At 34.0% G+C, this 24421-nt stretch overlaps 1 protein-coding gene across 1 annotated transcript in view; it reads left to right on the top strand.

The window, feature by feature from the left end:
- Positions 1-24421, top strand: part of Gp210 (nucleoporin 210) — a 246615-nt gene that overhangs the window by 14761 nt on the left and 207433 nt on the right. The window contains exons 12-15 of the mRNA XM_073992963.1: positions 16129-16257; positions 16339-16538; positions 16658-16924; positions 23270-23395. Of these exons, the coding sequence (XP_073849064.1) occupies positions 16129-16257; positions 16339-16538; positions 16658-16924; positions 23270-23395 (722 nt within the window). The remainder of the gene's footprint in view (positions 1-16128; positions 16258-16338; positions 16539-16657; positions 16925-23269; positions 23396-24421) is intronic.

Genomic DNA, 24421 nt, shown 5'->3' on the forward strand with positions numbered 1-24421 from the left:
CACATCAGAAGATACCTTAACATATAAAAAGAAAAAAATTCAAACCTATTCAGATGACCGCTAGTGTATGCTTTTGCTTTTATTTATGTTTAATTCTATTCATGATATGCTAAGAAATATTGTTAGATATAAGTATCTGAGAGTAGTTATTGTATAGCTGTTTTTGGAACCGCTCATGGCCCTATGGGCTAGGTTACTGTGTTTGTCAAATAAAAATTAAATTAAATTAAAAAAATGACAAAACAAATATTTTATTTTGTTTTCAAAAAGAGAAATTATGTTGGAAAGAGATTTCGAGAGAAAAACATTGTATATTCCGCTATCCAGCCGTAGAGAATTGAAATCATAGGAAGGGAAGCCCATTTCAAGTGACAAAAGCAAGCTATAGGCTATTTGTGTGACATTTTTGGGTGCCCCCCATACCATTGCTATCGCAAACGATCCGTTTTCGAATGTTTTTCGACAGTTTTGCGGATATTTTGTTCGAAAACGACACTCGAGAACGAATTAAAAACGATTCGTTCGTCGCTCAGTTTGTGGCAGGAAAACCTTCGAATTCGAATATCGTTAATAATATTATTAGCGAATGAAAGATGATAGTTTTTACGATAGTGCCGAAAAAGCATTTTTGGCGGAGTTTCGATTTTATGACATGTTTAACTTTATCTGACGTCTCTTGATTTTTCTGTTATGTACCTTTTCTTCTTTGTAATGTTTGCGATTCAATGCGTGTAACAGTTTATAAACATTGTTGTCTTGTATTTGTAACCAAGCTATATGTCGTGTTTATCATCACTTCTTGTTAATATTATAAGTAGCATTTATATCGAAAATATTTGAAAAATGCAAATGGGAATTTTTCACGATCTACATAAAATTATTTTTTAAAACGTAAAAAATTTCCGAAGTAAAAAATGTTTCTCGAAACAATTTTTCTTGTGAAGAAAAAACATTCGCAAAATGTCCGAATATGATATCGTTTTTAAACTTTTGACGAACAAAAGAACAACGTGCTTGTGTACACCCGAAAACATTTGCCAATCCTTCGACAGTGATATCGTTTTCGAAAGTTGTGCCGGACATTCGAATAATATTCGCACTTGGTATGGGGGTGTAAAGTAACTAGGATCAATGTGTAACTAGTTACATAACTATGTCAGAGTAGACTATTGTCATTTATTGAACAACTGGGTTGCAATATAAATACTACCAAGACAACGACCCTAAGCATAAAACTTATTTATGTTGGACTTGGTTGTTATATAAATGCACCAATGTTATCGATACCACATGCCAAAGTTCAGATATTAACCCCATCAAAATGTATGGGTCCACCTAAGAAAAAAAGTCGGGAAAATGTCGTCCACTTATAGGACCGACCTAATAAACTACGTTAATGAAGAATGGGAAAAACACAATTGGAATATGACATTCCGAAATTTATTTAATCAATTCCGGGACGTTTATAAGACCGACCCTGCAAACATTTGGACGATTTTTTATCAGATTATTCTTCTGCGCTTCTTTCCGGCGATCGTTTAGCGAATTTTTATACAAAATTCACCCACGCGAGTAATTTGCCATTCGTAGACGATTCTCTACAATTAATGTTTATTATCAATCGCTACAACGAATCTCCTGCTATGCATCTCGGCGATCTTTCCGCGAATTTGTATTATGTTTCGCTTATTGTGCAGGCGAATAATATATTAAGGCCCCCATTCATTTATCAGTCTGTGCCGTCAGTCCGATGAAGCCTTTCTGTATGTGTGACTGACAAGTGTGTAGCACGAACCATCAGTCAAGTCTAAACATCTCGAGTTTCACCTCCAAAAATGAATGAATGAATTCTACGTTTTTTGTGTTCCTACACCAACATTAAGTATCCCATACACTGTGGACACGCACGACAGCATTTGTAATAGTATTGGTAAATTTTGAAGTTTTTGTCAATGTATGTGTGAGTATTTTAAGCAGGATTGAAATCAAAATAGTTTTGATTTAGTAAAGATACCAAGAAAGAATTTTTAAAAACAACAAATATTATTTGTGAGGAAATTTAAAAAATTGGGATAGGATACTTCAACCCAAAATCGAGTTTAGGAGGATAATTCATCATATTTGGAATATGGATTGAAGGAATGCCACACACTATTCAATCACACACGTACACAAGGGTTCATCGGTAGCTGTCCTGCATGACCATAGTGCAGCGACGACCACAGAAATACAACCAAAGCGAAGACATGTATGAACGTATGAGTGAAAAAAGCAACAACCACATTATGTTTTTGTTTGTTTTCATTTATTTACACTGTACGTGAGAGAGAGAAGCAAATGCAAAAACAACTCAGTGGGCGCCCTCACTATACGATCTAAGCAAAGAAGCTCGTCCCTGCCATAGTGTATGCCCGGCATTATAAATTGTTTATTGACAGTTTGAAAATTAACACAATTCACCCAGACTGATGGGGGTTCATTTTGAAATCAAAACTATTTTGATTTTCATCAGTCTTCAAAAACTCACATATACATTCTCAACTTTTGGAAAATACAAACTATCATAAATGCTGTCGGGCAGACTGATAAGTGAGTGCCCGAACCCCGATCACGCGATTGTCACTAAAATTTTTGATTTGGTTCCATATAAAGGTCCCTACTCATTAGTCAGTCTGACTGCCAGCATTTATAGTAGTATGTGTGAATTTTTGAAATTTTGCGAATGTATGTGTGAGTTTTCCAAGACTGATGAAAATCAAAATAGTTTTGAATTCAAAATGAACCCCCATCAGTCTGGGTGAATTGTGTTTATTTTCAGATTGTCAATAAATAATTTTAAAAAACAGAAAATAATGTTGGTGTTGGAACACAAAAAACGTAGAATTCATTCATTTTTGGAGGAAAAATCTATAATTTCTCCTCCAAAAATGAATGAATTCTACGTTTTTTGTGTTCCAACACTAACATTATTTTCTGTTTTTCAAAATTATTTATTGACAATTTCAAAATAAACACAATTCACGCAGACTGATGTGGGGGTTCATTTTGAAATCAAAACTATTTTGATTTTCATCAGTCTTGAAAAACTCACACATACATTCTCAAAATTTCAAAAATTTACACATACTACCATAAATGCTGGCAGTCAGACTGACTAATGAGTGGGGGCCTTAATACACATTCTACATAACATTGATATAAATGACACGTATGAGTATTGACAAACACAACACATGTCCGGGTTTTGCCAAGTGGAATGAAGAAAGTGAATGGAACCAGTATACAAGCACTGCAACATAAGGAATAATTAAAAATTATAACAAATCAGAAAAGAAAACAAATAGGTTAAAAATCAAAGACAACAAATGGAAGAAACAAAAATCAAAGAAGAATGAAAAATAAATATCCTTTAACTTTTTCTTTATATTTTCTTCTTAAGATATTCCATATGATTCGTCAGCGAATCTTGGTCGCGATTCGCATTGCATAAACACTTCCTTTAGGTTGGTGGTACTCTGAAAATTTTTAGGCGATATCGCCTGCGAAAAATTAATCGCCCAGGAGAATTGCGAATCATTCTTAGACGATAGAAAATGTTTGCAGGGGAGGTAAGCTTACGATATATTAAGTGGGGCATACACTATAAAATTTTGATGTCAATATTGGTAGTAGTATGTGTAAATTTTTTTAAATATGAGAATGTGTGTCTGAATTTTATTGATTGGGGAAAATCAAACTAGTTTTGATTTTCAAAATGAAACCCAGTCAGTCCGATGAATATGGATTATTTACAAAGTTTTCAAAAAGAAATTTTGAAAAAACAAAACATTGTGCTTGTGAAGAAATAAAAAAATTTTAAGCGGCCTATACACTATCAAATTTCCCAGTTGTTCGGGTAACTAGGGAATAACTAGCAATTTTGCTGGCTGCTGGTAAACACTCCTAGTTACCACCCAATCTATAGACTGGTGAATTTAACATGGGGATGTCATAGGAAGGGGTCTATTGTCTCCTCACTATATTACCAGTAACCACCCAATTCGATAGTCGTGTGAAGGCAATTGTCTCTTCATTGCATTACCAGAAACCAGTCAATTCGATAGTCTTCGGAAAACCACATGTCCCTTCATTGCATTACCAGTAACCAGTCAATTCGGTAGTCTGAAATTATAGCCAAAATTACTAGTAAGTTGAAGTCAGATAAATGGGTAAATGCATATATGTATGCATTAGCCACACTTTATTTTATTGCATGGTGTGCAAAAATTTTACAAATGACAATAAAATCTTGTATACTTATGGATATGACAGGTCCATCTTGATCCTTGATACTGGAGCTAGAGCGTTACTACTTCATACAGCGACTTATATTTATTTGGTCCTTGGAATGTTTTTCTCGTGTGTCCTTCAGAGCATTCAAAAGTTCCTGAAATAAAATATATACAAGTTTAATGAAATGACGCGATAATGTATTCCATCCAGATAGATATCAATACTTACCACAGATATATTATAAATATTCTTCTTAAATTTAGCTCGTAACACGTTCTTCTTTGGCATCTTAATTTTTTGCACAACAAATAATCAATATGACAGAACATTTTTTTATATTTTGTTTAAAAAAAGAAATAATGTTGAAAAGAGATTACAAGAGAGAAACATTGTCGATCACACTATCCATCGGTTGTTGTTGTTGTTGTAGCAGCATATAATGCTGGGTTGGCAGCCGCTGGCCGAAACACTTTTGGTTTCGGGTCAATCCGGTACGTAAGAACCCGCTGCCGTGGGATTGACTATCCATCGGTAGTCTGTAACTAGTGAATTGACATGATAGGCAGGGAATCCTATTTCCAGTGACAAAAGCTAGCTATAGGATATTTTGTGCGCCATTTTTGTGTGTAAAGTAACTAGGATCAATGAGTAACTAGTTACATAACTATGCCAAAGTAGACAATTGCTATTTATTGAACAACTGCCCAGCAAACCAAATGTCGGATGTCCGACATATCGGAACAATTTCGAAAGCAAAATCGTTCAGATTTCGTATCGATTTCTATACGATTTTTCGTAGTGGAATTCGTTCAGATTTCGTTCCGATTTCGGAGAAAATGTCGGAAGTAAATTTCCCTTCGAATATGCTAATGTTTTTCTTCCGATATCGTTACGAATTCGGATCGATATGTCGGAAACAAATTTCCCTTCGCACAACAACCACCTTTTGTATATATCTAACAAGCAACATTTTAGTTTGTTGTCGAAAAATAAAATGGTTGGTTATAAAATTCGCATATACATTTTTTAAATATTTTAAATATAAATGCAACATATAATAATTCAAGCTAGTGCTGATAGACTCAACATATTGGTACACAAAGTTTACATTGTTCTACTATAACTACAAAATGATAAGAACAGTGAAAATCATTAGATATCTTTGAAATTATAATCTTCCAATAAAAAAAAAACAAAGAAAATTTATCAATAAAAAAGAGGCATCAGAGAAAAAATTTTTCCTTCGATAATCATACGAAATTATTCCAAAATTGTTCAGAAAAATTACATCTTTGTGTTTATTTCAGAAATATTTAGGAAGGAAAAAATTCGAATTCCGAATTTCCCAAGGATTTTCTTCCGATTTCGTTGCGAATTCTGACCGATATCAATCCGATTTCGCTCCGACATTTCGTTCCGAAATTATGTCAACCACTTCATACAACTTTCGTTAAGATATCGTTACGATTTCGGATCAGATATCGGACATAACGTCCGAATTTTGTTCCGATTTCGTTACGATATTGGTACGATTGGTTTGCTGGGTGGGTTTGATGTCAATATTTGTAGTAGTATGTGTACATTTTTCAAAATATGAGAATGTGTGCCTGAATTTTATGGATTGAGGAAAATCAAAACGGGATTGATTTTCAAAATGAAACTCAGTCAATCTGATGAAAATTGTCTAAAAGGAATTTTGAAAAAAAGTTATTTTTTTGTATTTGTGAAGAAATGATAAAATTTAAGTTCATTCATTTTTAGAGGAAAATTTTAAGATTTCGGTTGCAGATTGATGGTTGATTGAATGCTTTGCTAGACACTTATCAAGCACACACGTACAGAAGGGGTTCATCGGCTGGACAAGCCTATAGGATCAACTATTCCCAATGAACGGAAACAAACAAAACGATTCCCGTACCAATCACACAAAGCCACAAACTTTTTAGCTTCTCTGTATCGTTTCATTCTCACAACCAAAACAAAAACACAAACTTTTCAATGTATAAAGATGGAAACTGTACGATTGCTGTAATGTAACTTCGGCTATGCTTTGCCGAGTTGTTTCATTCACCACCGAAACGACAAGTATTTTTGGGAAACGTTTGCCGTGCGTATTGTCAATGGCACACTCAGACACACACACACATGTGATTGCTTAACAACCCTATAAGTTAGCACCATCATACCACAGTGAACACAGTGAATTTTATCAACCACCAAACGTTTTTGATTTATTCACATGTGTTTAGTACTATTCCGTTTTCTATCTGCTCTTTTGGAGTTGAGTACTTTTCGCTTTTCGTTTTGTTCGTACTCACGAATGTAAACAAAACGAAACTAAACAGCGAGCTCGGCCAACGAGGGTTATGTTTCGTTTTGTATTGTTCCTATGGAAAATACGAAACGAAACGATTGGAAATTTTATTTAAAGTATTTTTACGTACTCTGACTATTCCAGGAATACCGTGTAAGACTGAAAAATTGTGATTTCTGCAATTCTTTAGTCGACAGTACAAACAATGAATTGTTCTCCTGTTTGTCAATTTTAAGAACATTTTTAGCGAAATTTAGCTACTTTTTTAGTTTATTTTATTAATCAACATGTGTAAAGCGGTCTAAAACTATCAGATTGGCTTGTCCAACCGATGAACTCCTTATGTAGGTGTGTGCTTGATAAGCGTGTAGCAAAGCATTCAATCCGCAACCGAAGACTTCAAATTTTCATCAAAAAATGAATGAACTTAAAGGCCTCCACTCACCTATCAGTCATGCTGTGGGGCCGATGAACTCTTTTTGTATGTGTGTGCATTACAAGTGTGTAGTAGTTGAGGTCGTGTTGGTTGTTGAAAGAACTCAAAAATATACTAGCATCGGATTCGGCGTCTTCCGAGAATTTTTGTTTGTACCGTGCTTGTTGTGCCCGTCACACCCCCATTTATAAATTACCGTTAATGAATTTCTTTCAATTTCGTTAAGGGTTGATAACACTTCTTCCAGGTAGATTGATAACCGTTGAATAGTATGATCCATTAGGCATTGTAAATTAATTTCTGCGCTGGTAGCCGTTACTCGCAATGCCGTCTTTGGTGGGTAGCATTCTTGTTTTGCTTTCAACAAAAGGTCGTAACAAGGGTAATGCTTTGGATTAGTTGCCCTTATTATTTCATATTGTCGTCTTGTTAGATCAGCTTCTACGAACATTTTGAGTGCTTGGAACGGGGTCAAAGGAGGAATTGTTTCATTGGTCTTGGAATAAGCTTTTCTATATTTACTAGCCTTTGCTGGTGGTTTTCCCATTTCTTTGAGCAATTTTGAGGCAGTTCTTTTTCCATTCGTTTGCAATACGGCATGTATAATCATTTCATCAACATTTGATCGAATTTCCTCAGTTTTTCTTCTCTTGCTTCGTTCACTCGAATCCGAAAATGATTTGCTCGGACGACCTGGTTGATTAAGCGAATACACTGGTATTTCAAAAGTGCCTTCCAGCCACTTCTGGTTGTTTTTCATAAAAACGTCTTCAAATTTATGAGCTTTTAGCTTTACGGGTCACTATTTTCACCCCCGACGAACTAGGTATCTCCATAGTTAACAAAAAACATAAAATAAAAAAATGGTTTTTTATTTTTTTTTTTACAAAATACTTTGAACTGCTGTAATTAAAAAATATGCGGGATTCGGCGGCTATTGTTTTCTTTATAGAAAAGCTATTTGATTTCTGACTATATTTCCCTCTCTGTCCTGGGGGGATTTCGAGGTATAAAGCCTTCTTTTAGGTAGGCAGAACATCCCAGCAAAATGTTCGATACCAAAGATGCTATTCAAGAATGGGTGCAAGTGAAATGAAATGTCATTTTTTCAGCATCTTCACTCATTCTTTTTACAAGAGCGTGACCCCCAAAAGATGCAATTCATTTTCAGATCCTAAGCATGTCATATTTACTAACTCGATGGAATGGCATCTTCAATAATTCTTTGGCATGGCATCTATACCAATCCTTTGGCATGACATCTTAACCAATTCCCAAGAATAGCATTTTCACTAATCTTTGGCATGTAATTTTCACCAACCCTTTGGCATGTAATTTTCACGTCTTGTTCGGAAAATGGAAAATGCTGTATTAAAAAATGATTTTCATTTTTTTATTTTATTAATTCAAAGTAATTAATGAAATAACTATAATTTATTTATCATCATAAAGTTAACATCTATAATTGCAGTTTGTTCTCGTTGTTGTAACAGTAGTTAATATGTTTGTATTCTCATTATTCTGCTTAATCTGACTCTGGGTCTATCAGTCGTAAGAATGTGGCTATTTCGCTATTTATATGGTTTGTAACCACAAAGCTGCAAACTTAAGTTTCTTAGCAGGATTGGTAGAGCAATTGAAAAGGAGCAGTGTGTCGTTGTTGTAGCAGCATGAAACCTACGTAGAAGCATAGGTTTAATGTGTGTGTCGTGGGGGCCTGTGCTGTATGCTGGGCAGATGTTTTCCACGGTGTCATGAGTACTTGCCCTATAGGAATTTTGACGGCTGCACCATCCCGAGCATATTGACCCAAAACTACTCTGGTTTGTCCTGACAGCTGGCGCTTCTCAGCTGCGATAGATGTTGGATGTTCTCCAAGGACCGCATTCACACGATAACTGTTTACTGCATGCGACTGCATTCGTGTGAATGCTACTTAAACCTGGTTGAAAGGCTCGTTGATCTAGAAGTTCCCTCTTGTAACGTTAGACTTCTCTTTCTAGATTATGAGCACGGCTTGCTCTGAGTGAGTCCTCTGCTAATATGGAGATGGCCTTCAGCGCAGTTGTTGTGCTGCTTACGGATCCTATGCTATTGATCGGCAACTGGAAAGTTATTTCTGATGCTGGAAGAACTATAGCCACAAAGTCCTTGCTACGGGCGACAAAAGCGAAATCGGTTTGTAAGATTCACCTTTGCTGGCATCCTTTTCGGGCTTCAGTAGCTGGCCTATTTTCCAGACTTCGGGAACGATGTGTTTGGCAAGCGACAGGTTGTAAATTTAAGTGAGAAACTTGACTTCCGGCCGTCCCAGCTGTTGCAGTCTAAACACCGCCGCTGCACGCAACAGAGTTTACTTCCCCCGCAACAGGTTTTGATTCAGCTTACAAAAGGATTTTACTTCCCATCAGTGCAGTGCACATTTCGACATTGACTCCAACTGCAGATTACTATTTCGTGAATTTTATTTTACATCGTTTTGGAAATGTTTGTTGTTTTGTAGGGATCTACAATTCGACTTGTTGAGCAGGGTTCTCAAGAGCAGGCAAAGAACTTTTATAATTGGTCTGTTCCTTTACTTTTAAAAATGGTAATTGTTGCAAAAATGGTAAAAGTGGTGAACTGCTCTCATATAAATTGTATGCATTTAAAAGTAAGGAAACACTTTGCGGGTAAAAACTTGTAACCTCAGGCACGTAAAGGATCACGACTAATACCAAAGAGTGCAGTCCAACTCTACTTTTAGCTCAATGATTGGGACTTCCTAGCATAATAAATCTTACATTGCTTTAAACGTACATATTTAGATAAATAAAAGAATATATGGCGAATAACAAAATTCCTTTACAATTTATTTATTTTATTTATTTTTAGGAAAATTTATGCTTTTTTTTTTTTTTTTTCGAACGTTCCCAACGCCACACTTTCCCACCCCTTCCGAACCGTGGGGGCGACCTCCCCATTACGTAGGGATCGCGTACACGTCATGATCCGGAGTATGACGGGATAAAAAGTTGGCATTGAATACCAGCTACAGAATATTCTTTAACAGCTAGTATATTTTATAATGTTAGGTATATTCTAAGTATTAAGATATGAAATTATTCTAGACTTGATAATATTGATATCTACACCAAAATCTACAATAAAATATAAAGAATTAAATTCATCACACATTCTGCAGACAGGTTCGCTTAGTGCATAATTAGTGCGATGAGAATCAGTGTTACAGAAACGATAATATCTACTGAATCTGATAGGAACATTTATTTTGATTGAAGAAATAAGGAAATCTGAAAGTATATTGCCATTCAAAATTTTTTGTACCATAATTGTATTGAACATTACACGTCTACTTTTTAATGTTGGTAATCTGATTAACTTAAGCCTGCTCGTATATGAGGGCAAGATGAAATCACTATTCCAATGAAAGCCTCTTAAAGCAAAAAGTAAGAATTGTTTTTGCACAGATTCAATTTTATCAGAATATTTCGAATAATAGGGATCCCATACAACAGAACCATATTCAAGTATAGGTCTGACAAGTGAGACAAATAATTGCTTGGTGACATAGGGATCAGAAAATTCCTTTGCCCAACGCTTAATGAATCCTAAAACTCCATTTGCTTTATTAACCATTGTTATAATATGATTATTGAAATTTAGTTTGGGGTCCAATAGGACACCTAGATCAACAAAGGAATCCACAGATATTAGAGTAGATTCATTTATCCGGAAATCATATGTTAGAGGTGAGGTTCTAGAGAAACACATATGTTTACATTTCTTTAAATTTAAATCCATGTTATTAATAGCGCACCACCGGGAGAATCTATTTAAATCCTCCTGCAGTAATTGTAAATATTCTACAGACTTGTGTGTTATAAAAATTTTAACATCATCTGCATACATAAGTAGTTCAGAATTTTTTATTGACAACGGTAAATCATTTACAAATAATAAAAACAAGACAGGGCCCAGATGACTCCCTTGAGGAACACCTGATGGTACATTTATTGATTTGGAATGACAATCCTCAAATAAAACAACTTGTGACCTGCCTTGCAAGTAAGACGAGATCCAAGATAATAGGATTTTACTGAAACCGATTCGGTTTAATTTGTATATTAATAATTTATGATTGACTCTATCGAACGCTTTACTGAAATCAGTATAGATTGTGTCAGTTTGCTTCTGCTGAGTAAATCCTTTAATGACCTTTGAGGTATATTGAACTAGGTTCGTAACGGTGGATAAGCCACTGCGGAAACCATGTTGATAAGGGCTTAAAATATGATGTACTTTGTAAGAGATTACATCCGTGATGAGTTTTTCAAATAACTTCGGAATTGCACTCAGTTTTGCAATTCCTCTATAATTGGATACGTCGGACAAGCTGCCAGATTTATGAAGAGGTACCAAGTAAGATTTTTTCCAAAATGTTGGGAAATAACCAAATTTCAGGGAATAATTAAAAAGAAAAGTTAATGGTGTAGATAAGGAATTATGGCAATTTTTAAGTATTATACTAGGTATGCCATCAGGACCTGGACTTTTTATAGGTTTAAGGCAGCATAAACCCTTTGAAATGTCTTCAGTTCTGAGAAACGGCATACTAAGGTTATCCATGTTAGGTAACTGATATGGATATTGAGTATCCAAGAAACTATTAAGGTTCTTTTTTCTTTCCACAGAGTCTCCGCAAGACAATAGCAAGTGGTTTTCTAAACACTCCAATTTCTCATCCAAACTTGGTAAATTTTGTAGTTGTAGAATATATGGCGAATAACAAAATTCCTTTACAATTCCATTTGAAAAAAATTAAAAAAATTTTTTGCGAGCACATCTACGATTTTTGGTATAGAGGTAAAGGAAAAAAATCCGGTTTCAAAACTGCTCGCGTTCACGAAATTGGCCAATGCGCGCAAAAGTTATAGCGGTTTTTATTCTCAAATAAAGAACAAATATTTAAAAATATATTTTTTGTTGTTATGAGAAAATGTATGCATAAATCGTTAACAGCATTCCATATCTACTCGTAGATGTTTAAATAGTTATTCAATTTATTATTATTTTCGCGGAAAAGCAACCAATAATTAAAAATTTTTGAAGTACATCCAAATTATCCTGTCCCAGAATCCGTACAAACCCTCAAAAAATAAATTAAAGAATATATGCGGAATCAAGACAATGCGTAGAAAAATATGATACCAAATTTATAGAGATTAGGTACATAAATTGCATATTATAGCAACAACAAAAGAGAAAAACTTATTGTTGGAAAATATTGTTGCAAATATATTTTTTGGTTTGATTCGAAAAATTAGAAAAAATATTTGGGAGTTCTCAAACTATTTCGCTAAAGTCCCATACAATAATTAATGTGTACTGCTAAAATTTCATCAAGAAATATCGTTTACCATCGTGAAAGCTTATTTGCTTACTGTGATAACTTATAAGGATAGGAAATTAACAGTAATATTGAAATTACAATCATTGAAAAAATGTGGAAATTAAAAAGCCTATTATTCGCGAATTAGTTAAAATCACTTGATGCGCATCCGTTTTTGGATACAGCGAATCAATCTCTTTCAATATTTATGCATATTTCGATGTTTCACTCAGCGGTCAAAGTGTGCCGCCAGTTGCATCACACAATGCAAAAAACCTTAAAGTGGGTAAAAATCGCGCAATTTGCATAGGATTTTGATGCGCATCCGGTTTCAGTAGCACCCATCAAAAATGCGTCTATATACACATATTTCAAACAGATTCTTCAAGAGCGGCGGATGTGCCTCCACATTCTATTTTTGGTAAAAACCCCATAGTACTCGCGAATTTCTGTAATTTATGACACGCGTTTTCGCAAATATTATAATCGCGTGTAAAAGATTCCATTTACGTAAAAAATTTCAAAGAAAATCGCGGTTTAGTACGCGGATTTGTAAAAATAAATTTTTGCTGATTTTCCTATTTTCAGGGTATCTATATCCGCGGTTTTAGTGGATGGATTCGATCTCGGAAGGACTCATTAGATCCGTCGCGTAAAAAAACTAAATTCACGCGGGGTACAAAGGAAATTGACTGGCACTTGTAAATTTTAAACGCAAAAAATATGTTTTTTTAGAAAAAATTCACGCATCAAATATTGGCCTTTAGACTCCAATTACTAGGATGCTGTTAGGAGCACACTCATGAGATATGCATTAAACGACGTAAAATCACGAGTTCTATAATCCTATTATGAGTTTTCAATATTATCTTGTTGCGCGTCCGAATTATTAAAAAAATTCAAAAAACCCCGAAATTCCGGCTTCAAAATGTCAGCATAAATTTTAGGTGGATGCAGTGGATGTATCGAAAAATGATACACTAGTATCATATTGCCCATGAAGTATTCTTTGAGTCTATCAATGGGCATATGTCTATAAAATGTAAGGATAAGCCAGAAATCGGAAGGGAGCATAAGGAAACTTGTTGGCTTCAACCCATTTTTACCTATTTTTCTACACTGATGCCAACACAGCTTTCAAGTAAATTAATTTTAATGGTCGACCTTATGGGATTCCTCCTAAAACACTTCATTTTAAAGAATGTATATCATATTATATAGAATATGTTAACAGATCGCGAATTCTGAATGGGTGAAACTCGGATTCCTCGATTGTAAAACATTTTTGTTTTTCGCCATATACACGTGTAAAAATAAAAACACAAAATTCATCTCTATTGGATCGATGGAATGGGTTCAAATGCTAAGGAAAAGATCGGATCTATCACGACTTCCTTTGAATTGGTTTAAATGCTGATGAAACGATCGGATCTTTCACGACTTCCTTCGAATGTGTTCAAATGCTGATGAAAAGATCGGATCTTTCACGACTTCATTTGAACCAATGCAAAAGATCCAGTGAAATCATGGCATCTCATGGAACCACTTCCATAAAATTTTGCTGGGATCGTGTTTGTTACCAGGGGCCTAATTCTCGCATCCGTTATCGAGCGAGTTTTTGTTCGAAGACAAATTACGAACGATCCCTTATACGATCGAAATTATTTAAAAAAGTTATCGATACATGCGGTTATCGAACGGTGAAAAATATGGTAAACACAAAATATTACAAACAAACAAGTTATTGTGCGGCAAGTTTCTCGTGAAATGAAAACATGGAAATTGTATAAAATAATAGAAAATTGTGAAAAATTAAAAGTAATAGTGACCCGCAATAAATTCCACTATGCAAAAATATAATAATCGCATTCTGACATTGGAAAATATATTTTTATTTTTTAAGAAACAGTCCCATTTTGTCTAGTTTTTTTTTACTCTTTTTATTGGAAAAAGCCATTAGTATCTGATTTTGATTGGTTTTATTGCTAAATGTTTCATTAAAGTTCGTTTTTGCCACAAAAATAATTATTTCGACAGCAGATGTGCGGCGGGCAAAAACTCGCAAGATTCCACTCGAAAGTATATTCGACAACGGATGCCGTAATCCAAATACTGAAAATATCGATCGAAATAACTCGATCACGTATGCGAGAATTAGGCCCCAGAATTTTATATTCTTGGCAGAAATTAATTAGCCGGTCGCCTCTATCGTTCCTTTCACCCAGTCCATATTGTCCAGTAACACCATGTACTACATCATTACCCACTTTGGCATTGAAATCGCCCTGTATTATCGTGATTTCATGGTGTTTTGTCATTCTCATTAAGTCTTCGATTTCTGTATAGAAGGCTTCGATATCTTCATTGCTTTTATCTGCTGTGGGTGCATAAACTTGTATGATATTGATGTTTATTGGCTTGGCTTCTATTTGTAATAGCATTGTTCTGTCAGATTTCGGAACAAAACCACTTATACACTTCGCTATTCTATTTTTTACTATTACGCCCACACCATTTCTATGATTTTTGTTATTTCCGGAGTAAACGATTTATAAAAACATATGTTTGGTCAGTTTTGCTAAATGCTGTAGAAACATGGACTTTAAAATCAGCAGACATAAAAAGATTGGAGGCATTCGAAATCTGGATATATAGGCGCGTACTGAAAATATCATGGACTGATTTCATACCTAATGCCGAAATCCTGAGAAAAATGCACTGCGAGAGGGAGTTGATTGATTTGATAAAGAGAAGGAAGACAGCTACCTGGGGCACATTATGAGAAACCCCAAATACAAATTGCTACAAAATATACTACGGACAACTATTGCTGGCTGAGCTGAAAGAGGCAGAAAAGAAACTATATGGCTAGACAATATCCAAGTATGGACGGGAATTCGGGATTCTGGAAGACTTTAAATGCTAGAGACAAAGATGCCTTTGCAGAGATCCTGAAAAATATGTAAAATTATAATATCCTAAGCAAATAATGATTTTTTGTAATATTATTTTGGTCGCCTATAATTCGAAAACCGAATTGGCAAATAAAGAAGAAGAATAGAAAAGCTGAATATGTAACGTATTCAATAAACAAAAAAATATGACCCGGACGAATCCTGATCCATAACAAAATTGCTTTTGAAATTAAAAAAATTAAATTTTTTTCTGTGAAAAAGAAATATAACGAAAGTTAAAAATTAAAGATAAAACTATTATTTATTTAATAGAAGCTTACTTGAGCTATAGGAATCACTATCACTTTCACTTCACTACACAACTTAAAATAAAAATATATGCGTATTGCAAAATTTTATATAATTTGGGCGCCCAAATAGAAATACGTATCAAGTCAACAATCAAATTGCGTCTAACTGCACGGAATCGGTGACGTATAGTTTAAAAAAAAAGGTGGTGGGGGTAATTCGCGGAAGTGTTTACTATACCTAGAATTCAAAATTTTGTGCCTAGCTAGTATTTAGAATTTTGGACTTTTGGCCGCCTAATTACTTAATATCTACCTATGTGCGTCGTAGCCCAGGAAATAAAGCGTGAGAAATGCAAGCAGACACCCGCTAATGAAAACTGAAGTTAAGCATATGTTATTTTTCCGATTAATACTACAATATTTAATATCATTGAAAAAATCTATTCACACATCCTTTTATTAACGTTATACCATGAAATAATTTAACTGATTCATGAATTGTCTTTCAGGCATTGAATATTCTGACACAGATTTAATATCCGTTCGCATTAAGGCTTTAAATCCTGGCAAAGCAAAAATTCAGGCATCAGTTCAATTACCGGGAGGACAGAAAATTTCTACATTTGTTGAAGTAGTTGGTAAGTGAAGAACAAAGTAGCTCTGCTCTATGTCAATGCATTGTTTTCTTATCATTTGTTTTTATTTATATTTCAATTTAGTTTTCAAACAACTTGAACTGGAATCCCCAAAACACATAACCACCGATACAATTTTGCTGGCACCACGTAGCTCCATTCAGTTGAAAGCGAACTTGGACGATGTTCTCTACAGACTGTCCAGTGATAGTAATGCTATTGTTAAAGTGACACCAGATGGTATTGTACGGACACAAGAGACTTTGGGCAGAGATTTAGTCATTGTATGTATATGTACCAAGGGCAAACACCCAAAACCAAAGCGAAATCCAACCATTGACCATTCTCACCTGTTTTTGTTTTGCTCTTTTTTTCTTTTTGCTTGCACATGGACCATAAAAAGGCGAAAACATTTGATCAAACTTTAGCCATTGGTATCGAGGTTAAGAATGTTCAATACATTATGGCTGCGCTGGTATATCCCACAATCAAACTAAAGAATACCGAAGAGAAAATTCCACGTGGCATGAATTTTGTGTTAAAAGTTTCATTGCATGACAATTTAGGCAATGAATTTTCGCACAATATCGAAGATGTCAACGGCTTGAAATATGATTTATCTCATAAGGATATTGTGGATGTTCAAATTGGCAATAATTTAACAGTTGCGGTAAGTTAACTAAGAAATCATCTATGTATGTGCATATGTGTGAAAAGTTTTGTTAGTTACCCAAAGCGATACACACAGCTCCGTGGTATGAAGAACTTTTACGGATAGAAAGTGAGAGGGGGTTTGGCTAGTTGTGATACATTTCTAATTAGTCTTGTTGCGGTAGAGGCGTGCTGTGCTGATAGCAAAGTTTAAAAGAAAGATTATGTTATGTCATATTTAAACTTGTAATCTCCTACTGGAACACATTCAACGGCATACCAATTTATTGTAACAGATGTGTCATCAGGGTTGTGCTAAAGTTCAATACTGTTTGCTCTACCTAAAGCAGAATATAAAAAAGAGTAGTTCATTTTTCTTCTTGAGAAATCCTGCAGCATAGTTTTTTCTTTTGTGTTTACCTGAAAATATCCATGTTTTGCAAAAAATATTACAGTACGTTTCAACAAACTGTTTGTGAAAAGAATAAAGATTTATTTTTAAACGAATATTAAATATCGATTCTCATCTAAAAATTATAAAATTGGAACTTTTTTCCGAAAACTCTTGGAATGGCTTTGCATTGCTGACATGACAGGACCGTTATTTAAAAAAAATATATATGTATAAACTTTTGAAAACGATAGTGGAATTCTGTAACTCATCGGTAAAATTAAAATGCTTATAATTTCAGTAATAAACGAAATTTGTCGATTAGTTAACAACCAAAAGAATGTTGTCGTTAAGTTCTACCGATAGAAACAGTGCTGTTAACTTTTATGGACACTTTTCATTCATAATTTTGCTTTTTAATTTTAACGATTTTTGCTGTAACTCAAAAATGCGTAACAGAATTCCACTACTGTAGGCCTATTCTGTAACTTTTATCGATTGAAAAGTTGTTAAAATTCCTTTTGTTTTTGTAACAACTACAAAACAAACAAATGAAATTGTTGTAAAATAAACAATGACTAAAGTTGTTAAAAAGTTACAGAATAGGTACCCTGTAGTGCGATTCTCTAACACATTTTTTGAGTTACCGACAAAAATCGGTAAAATAAAGTGTTTATAACTTCTGTAATTAACGATGTTTTTAGTAGTCGTAAAGTTCTACCACAGGTTTTTTTAACAACTTAACTCATTGTTTATTTTACAACAATTTCATTTAAACAATATTGATAGTTGTTAAAAGTTACAGCTTAGGCTAGAAATTTAAATAATATCGATAGTTGTTAAAGGTAGCAGAATAGGCCTACAGGACTTATAATTTGAATAAGGTTCCCCTCAAGAATGGAAAAATTTTCTCAAAAATGATTTCCTGTAGTAAGAATAAAGCTTTTGCCTATTAATTGCTTATAAATCATTTGTTCTATTTAAGTATTCAAAAAGGTTACGCGGAAATTACATTGAAAAAAAATTTTGAAAACAATTTTCTGAAAAAAAAGAACATCCCAAACAAATTTTTCCTGTTGCACGAATGAATGACCTTATGCTTACAAATAACATTTTCCTTTGCAATGAATTGTATTTCACATACACACACAAACAATAACGTTCTGTCAAAGTTAAACTTTTTCAACTTACAAAAAGTATACGCTTGACGTATTTCGATAGTTCTCATAAAAATACATGTGTTCTACTTTTTTCACCACACACGCACTGGGTATACGTCCGTATATAGGTATGGGCCTAAATATTGAAAAAAAAAAAAACACTTAATTGATATTATCAGGCATGTCACAGAAACGAATTCCGATCGAAAGTGGAATTGATTCCATATTTAACTTCTTCAGAACCCGAAAAACGAAATTTTTTTCGGAATGAAACCACTTTTGGTTTCTCTTGGTTTGGAAACATTTCACTTTGAAATACTCCAAAAACACTTAAAAATAATACAAATATTATTTTATTAACAAAATCACATTTAATTCCATATTTTTTATCATTTTATATACAAAATCTCACATTTTCATTAATTACACTGTGCTACAGTGAAAATTTGCAGGGGTTCTAATGCATAAATTCGGTTTTGTGGGAGTCCATAGAAGACGAAAATACCCTTGGTTTCTTTGGGTCACTTCGGGTTTTGATTTTATAACGGTAAATATAGTGAAAAATGGGCTTTCTGGGATTTTCAACTTTAAACGAACATTACTTCTTTTTTCCACAACCGATTTGCACACCTCATTTTTTATTGGAAACGGGAGAATAATGTCTTTCGAACAAGCCATAGATTTTTAAAATCGGTTAACAAATGGCTAAGTAATTGTGGTTTAAGTGTGACAAAAACGCATTAAAAAACAGTAAAATGTTTTTCCTTGTGCTCTAGGCTGCGTAAACGATACCTAACGGTACAATTATTTACTGTTAGCAAGTAGGAAATTTAGTTGGCTTTCCTAAATGGGAAAAACCAACAAAATCGGTTGAAAAATGAATGCGTTATGGCATTTTTTGCGTTTTAACTTTTTGGTTTTTTTCATATTTTCCTTTATAAAAGATGAGTACCTTGTGCGTAATTGTAAAGCAGGATAATCACAATTAAAATCATACATGCTAAGGTTCCAATCTTTTATAAAGGGAAATATGAAAAAAACCAAAAAGTTAAAACACAAAAAATGCCATAACGCATTCATTTTTCAACCGATTTCGTTGGTTTTCCCCATTTTGGAAAGCCAACTAAATTTCCTACTTGCTAACAGTAAATAAATGTACCGTTAGGTATCGTTTACGCAGCCTAGAGCACAAGGAAAAACATTTTACTGTATTTAATGCGTTTTTGTCACACTTAAACCACTACTACTTAGCCATTTGTTAACCGATTTTAAAAATCTAGGGCTTGTCCGAAAGATATTATTCTCCCGTTTCCAATAAAAAATAGGTTGTGCAAATCGGTTGTGGAAAAAAGAAGTAATGTTCGTTTAAAGTTGAAAATCCAAGAAAGCCCATTTTTCACTACATTTACCGTTATAAAATCAAAACCCGAAGTGACCCAAAGAAACCAAGGGTGTTTTCGTCTTCTATGGACTCCCATAAAACTGAATTTATGCATCAGAACCCCTGCAAAAAAATTTTGTCAACATTTGTATCACAGTGTTATCAATCAACGAAACCAATTATTAATTAAGTATTGTCACATAATATTTTCGCAAGAACATTTGTAAAAACAAAACAATCTGGCATTACGAATGATAAATTAAAGCAATGCTAGAAGAAAACAAAAAAGAAAGAACTCAAACGATGTATTTTTTCAAGGTTATTTTGATTTTTTGAGCCTCAATTACGTAAACAATAGAAAAATTGAAAAACCAAAAAAAAATTAACTTTCTTTTCGCACAAAAAAGGTTTCTTTAAACACAATTGGTCTGTTCCAGAACATGCAAGAATCTACTAATTTTTACTATTTTTTCCGATAACTTAAAGGAAAAAATGCTATCGTAGTAAAAAATAGTAGCTTCTTGCAAGTTCTGGAACCGAGCAAATATTTTCACAATTCCCACTTCAACGGTGTTTTCTAATCATATGTTTTTTATGTTTTTGTTCTGTTTCTTTTGATTCCTCTAATGTTGCCATATTTATACTAAATAATAAGACTTTCGGAATTCACTAAATCGATCGAAATCTGAAGAATCTAAAACAAAAACGATCAAAATGAAATTACGGAATTGAAACCATTCCGATCGGAATCTGTGACATGCCTGATAAAAAAAATTTTCAAATGACCTTGTGCGTGAGCTTTTTTTACCGAGTCGCCTTAATAGATTTTAAGATTTTATCTAATCTAACTAGGCGTTTACACACGGACAGTATTGGCAAAACAATAGCAAAGTTATAAACCATTTTCACCTATACATTCATACTTTTCTCTATACGTATTTAAAAAATTATAAATGTATTTGTGAAAAAGGTTTGTATTTTTGCTATTGTCTTGCCAATACTGGCATTTGTAAACGCAGGGTTAGGTAAAAACTCATCAAACTATGATACAGCGATACGAGGTTGTAAAAAAGTCATAACTCTAGTGAATATTCTAGAATAAATTGGAGTATCCTTTTTTCACATCAGCAGTTCACGAATAATGTTCCGCTTTAAAATTTCCATTTTTCGGGGAAGTGGTCTGACCCTTTACAAATAATAATAATATATGATACTAATATTATAAAACCCTAGACAGACGGCAGAGTTAATTTGCATTAAAAATGTCCTAATTTGAATTAATTTTTCACCCTGACAGACGATAGTTTCTGCATTTATGAAACAGTTGTTTGTGTTGTTTGTTTGTACCCAGCAGACCATTTCATAAAGCTTGACAAAAGTTCGCCAAAATATGCGAAACAAATACACTTTCTACCATTGACCTTTTCACCACGATGAAGCAAAAATAAATTTAATTTATTCGCGATATTTTTGAGTTTTTTTTAATATTATAAAAATATTGCAAAACTTTAAGAAACATTTGAAGAAGATATAATTTTCTATAGAATTGGTATGGTGGGTAATGACATTTTTTGTGAAAATAAAAAATTTAAAAAGAGATTTGTTAGAAGGCGTGAAAAACGATTAACTGCTATTCTACTCGCGAAAGACCACTACTTATTTTGAAGAAACGCGAAAATTGCTGATTTTTTTCCTTTTTTATTTTCTTAAACATGGAAATTTGACAAAAGACAATTGATTTTCAACAGCATTGCCATATTGAAATTGCTAAATTCACTTTATATTTCCTTTGATTTTATGCATTAACCCCCAGTTTTTGTAACATATTTTTGTTCGTTCGTCTATATTCGTAATAATTTAGGCATTCATAGCTCAGCCCCCAGATGACATACACATCTAATTTTTCGTATACCCGTTCCATATATCATTAAGGATTCCTCATTTAAAAATCAGCGCTCTACATTTGCGCTAAAGCGAGTAAATCGATCTACAAAATTTGACAATTCGTGTGAGAAGAATAAAAATTTTTACAAAAACTGGGGGTAAGAATGTGGATGATGCACGAATTAATTTGAATTAAGGCAGTTAATGCAAATTAACGCTGCCGTCTGTCTAGGGTATAACATACGTTTTTATTACCAAACGGGGTAGAGAACACGCCCTTCCCAAATCCGCCCATAGTACCAACTATCTGCAGGATGTGAATTAAAGTGAACTAAATTCATGTAAAAAACAACAACTAAAATCAATTCTTCGTTATGCCTTGAACTGTACGAAATTTCTATTGAATATGATTCCATCCAATATTGCACATTTATTTCTAAAGCCTGCTAATACACGAGGATTTTCTTTAGGCCATTACTGTACATATTTCATTGCGCAAATACGTTTGCGTAAAATCTTTGATACAGTGACCGCATTTTGGCCACAACTTTTCAACTATACTGACCGCACGTAAACCTGGTCTTAAAACTAGCAAAACTTGTGCAAGAAACTTTCCCCAAACCAACGTTAGAGTGAGATGAAAAAACTAAGGAGATAAAAAAACAAAGTTCCGCAATAAGCGTCTTAGAATCTCAGTCATGGTTGTATTTGCTATAAAGTTTTTATTTTCTCTTCTATGGCAAAATTACCACATAGACTTGGTTTTGGCATACCACTATCGCGCAGCAGGAAATCTGCCACCAAATGGGGGATACTACGACAACAAAGATGCATAACAACAGCTCCGAATAAATAGTCCATATAGTTGGTGGCAAATGCTTTCTGCGTAAATCTACTGTTTACTTTTCTTTTTGTCACTGACGATGACACACAGGACATATACATTTTACGGAACTAGGTGTAGTGGCGAGTGGTTGGCCGATGGGTAATGACGATGGTGTGTCACCACGGCTATCAAAGCCCTTGCTCGGTTACAAAATAAAAATGCAATGCGTTACGTCGCAACATAATCCCACTTGGCTATGGTTTTCTTTATTTTTTTATCTTTCTTCGTCCTTAGTTATGTATGTGTTTAGGGTAGGGGCTGGTTGAGATGGTTGTTTCTGTGTACATGTGTGTGTTTGGGTCAGTCATAAGGTAATATTAAAAGTTCCAAAGGATGTGAATGTAGATCGCAGTGGGGGAATATCATATCCGATTCATTTTCCACAAGTCGTCTGTCCTTTTAAAGCCACAACATATTAAATGGTCCGTTATACTAGAATACTGTCAGTGATGGTAACAGGACATTTATTCCCCTTGGATTCATCACATGCACAATGTGTTTTTGCTGTTGTAGTTTTTCATTTAATATCTTCAGAGGATTTTGTTGTTGAGTTATTTGTTAGAAACATGTTGTTGTTCTATCCTATTTGTTTTTATTCTTGTTCTTCTCTGTGAAATTATAGTAAATCATATTTATATTTGTTGTTGTTGTGTACATTTTAGATAAATCTGCCACGTGAAACGAGCAACATGATTGCCATAAGTTTAAAGGATGCTACGGGAGTTAAACATGCTGAGGATTATATCAAACTGTCAGTTGGCGATTCCAAGCATATTTATCCAACTAAGGTAAGTCATACTACAACGTACAACATATTGCATTTAAATTGAAAATACATACATGTACATATAATGTACTATGTACTCATATCCAGTTGTGTGTTATACTTGTTTATATTTTTAAAAAGCAGGACAAAATATGTACATTTATACACCCGAACACCACAAACACAGTCGCTTCTTCATTCAGAAATTTGTTGTACAATAAAAACGAATAGAATCGTACCATTGATTTATTTGTATAAGTCGACGGTTCTGTTTCTAATATCGTAATAAAACATTCTTTTTACAGGATGCGAGGGATTTAGCCGAAAGATACATAATATTTTAATGTTTAAGAAAAGATATGATGGTGGGTGGGTGCATTGTCACCCCAGCAAAGTAGAATAGTCGAAATCGCGTATAACGACGATCAAGGGACCGACGAAATTCGGTAAGCGATAGTCGTTATAAGCGATATGGTGATTTTTAGATTTAGACCGTGTTAGTCGGTCTTTACTAAATTTAATATAAGACCTTGTTTCATCCCTAACTTTACTAAATTTAATATAAGACCTTGTTTCATCCTTAAATTAAAGCTTTGAATGGGTTTATATAGAAAAATACAAATGTTTTGTCGCGATTATAAAGTTTATGGGGTGAGTAATTCCTGCTTAAGTCAGACCACCCACATGAACTGGGTTTCAGATTTACGAAAACTGTTACTCAAGTTTTAAGTGGTTAGTGAGCAGTAACTTTGTGGTACGCTTCGTCGTTATAACCGATAGAAAAAGTCAACTATTTTGCAAAAACACGTCGTTATAAGCCATATGTCGTTATATGCGATAGTCGTTTGTGATGGCTATAAAGACCAGAAATTCGGTACTTTTGGATTTAGTCGCAGAAGAATTTCCATCTAAATAAACCCATATTTTTCAGAAATTTGCCAAACTACCTACGTATGCTCTTATCTAAGAATGTATTGCATCCTTCATTTGAGTTGTTTTGGGTCGTTTTAGTTATATGCTAAAGAACATTGCATATTATTGTCAAAGG

The sequence above is a fragment of the Musca autumnalis genome, unplaced genomic scaffold (assembly GCF_047663935.1).
Source record: "Musca autumnalis isolate F117 unplaced genomic scaffold, ASM4766393v1 scaffold_5, whole genome shotgun sequence".
Classification (NCBI taxonomy): Eukaryota; Metazoa; Arthropoda; class Insecta; order Diptera; family Muscidae; genus Musca; species Musca autumnalis.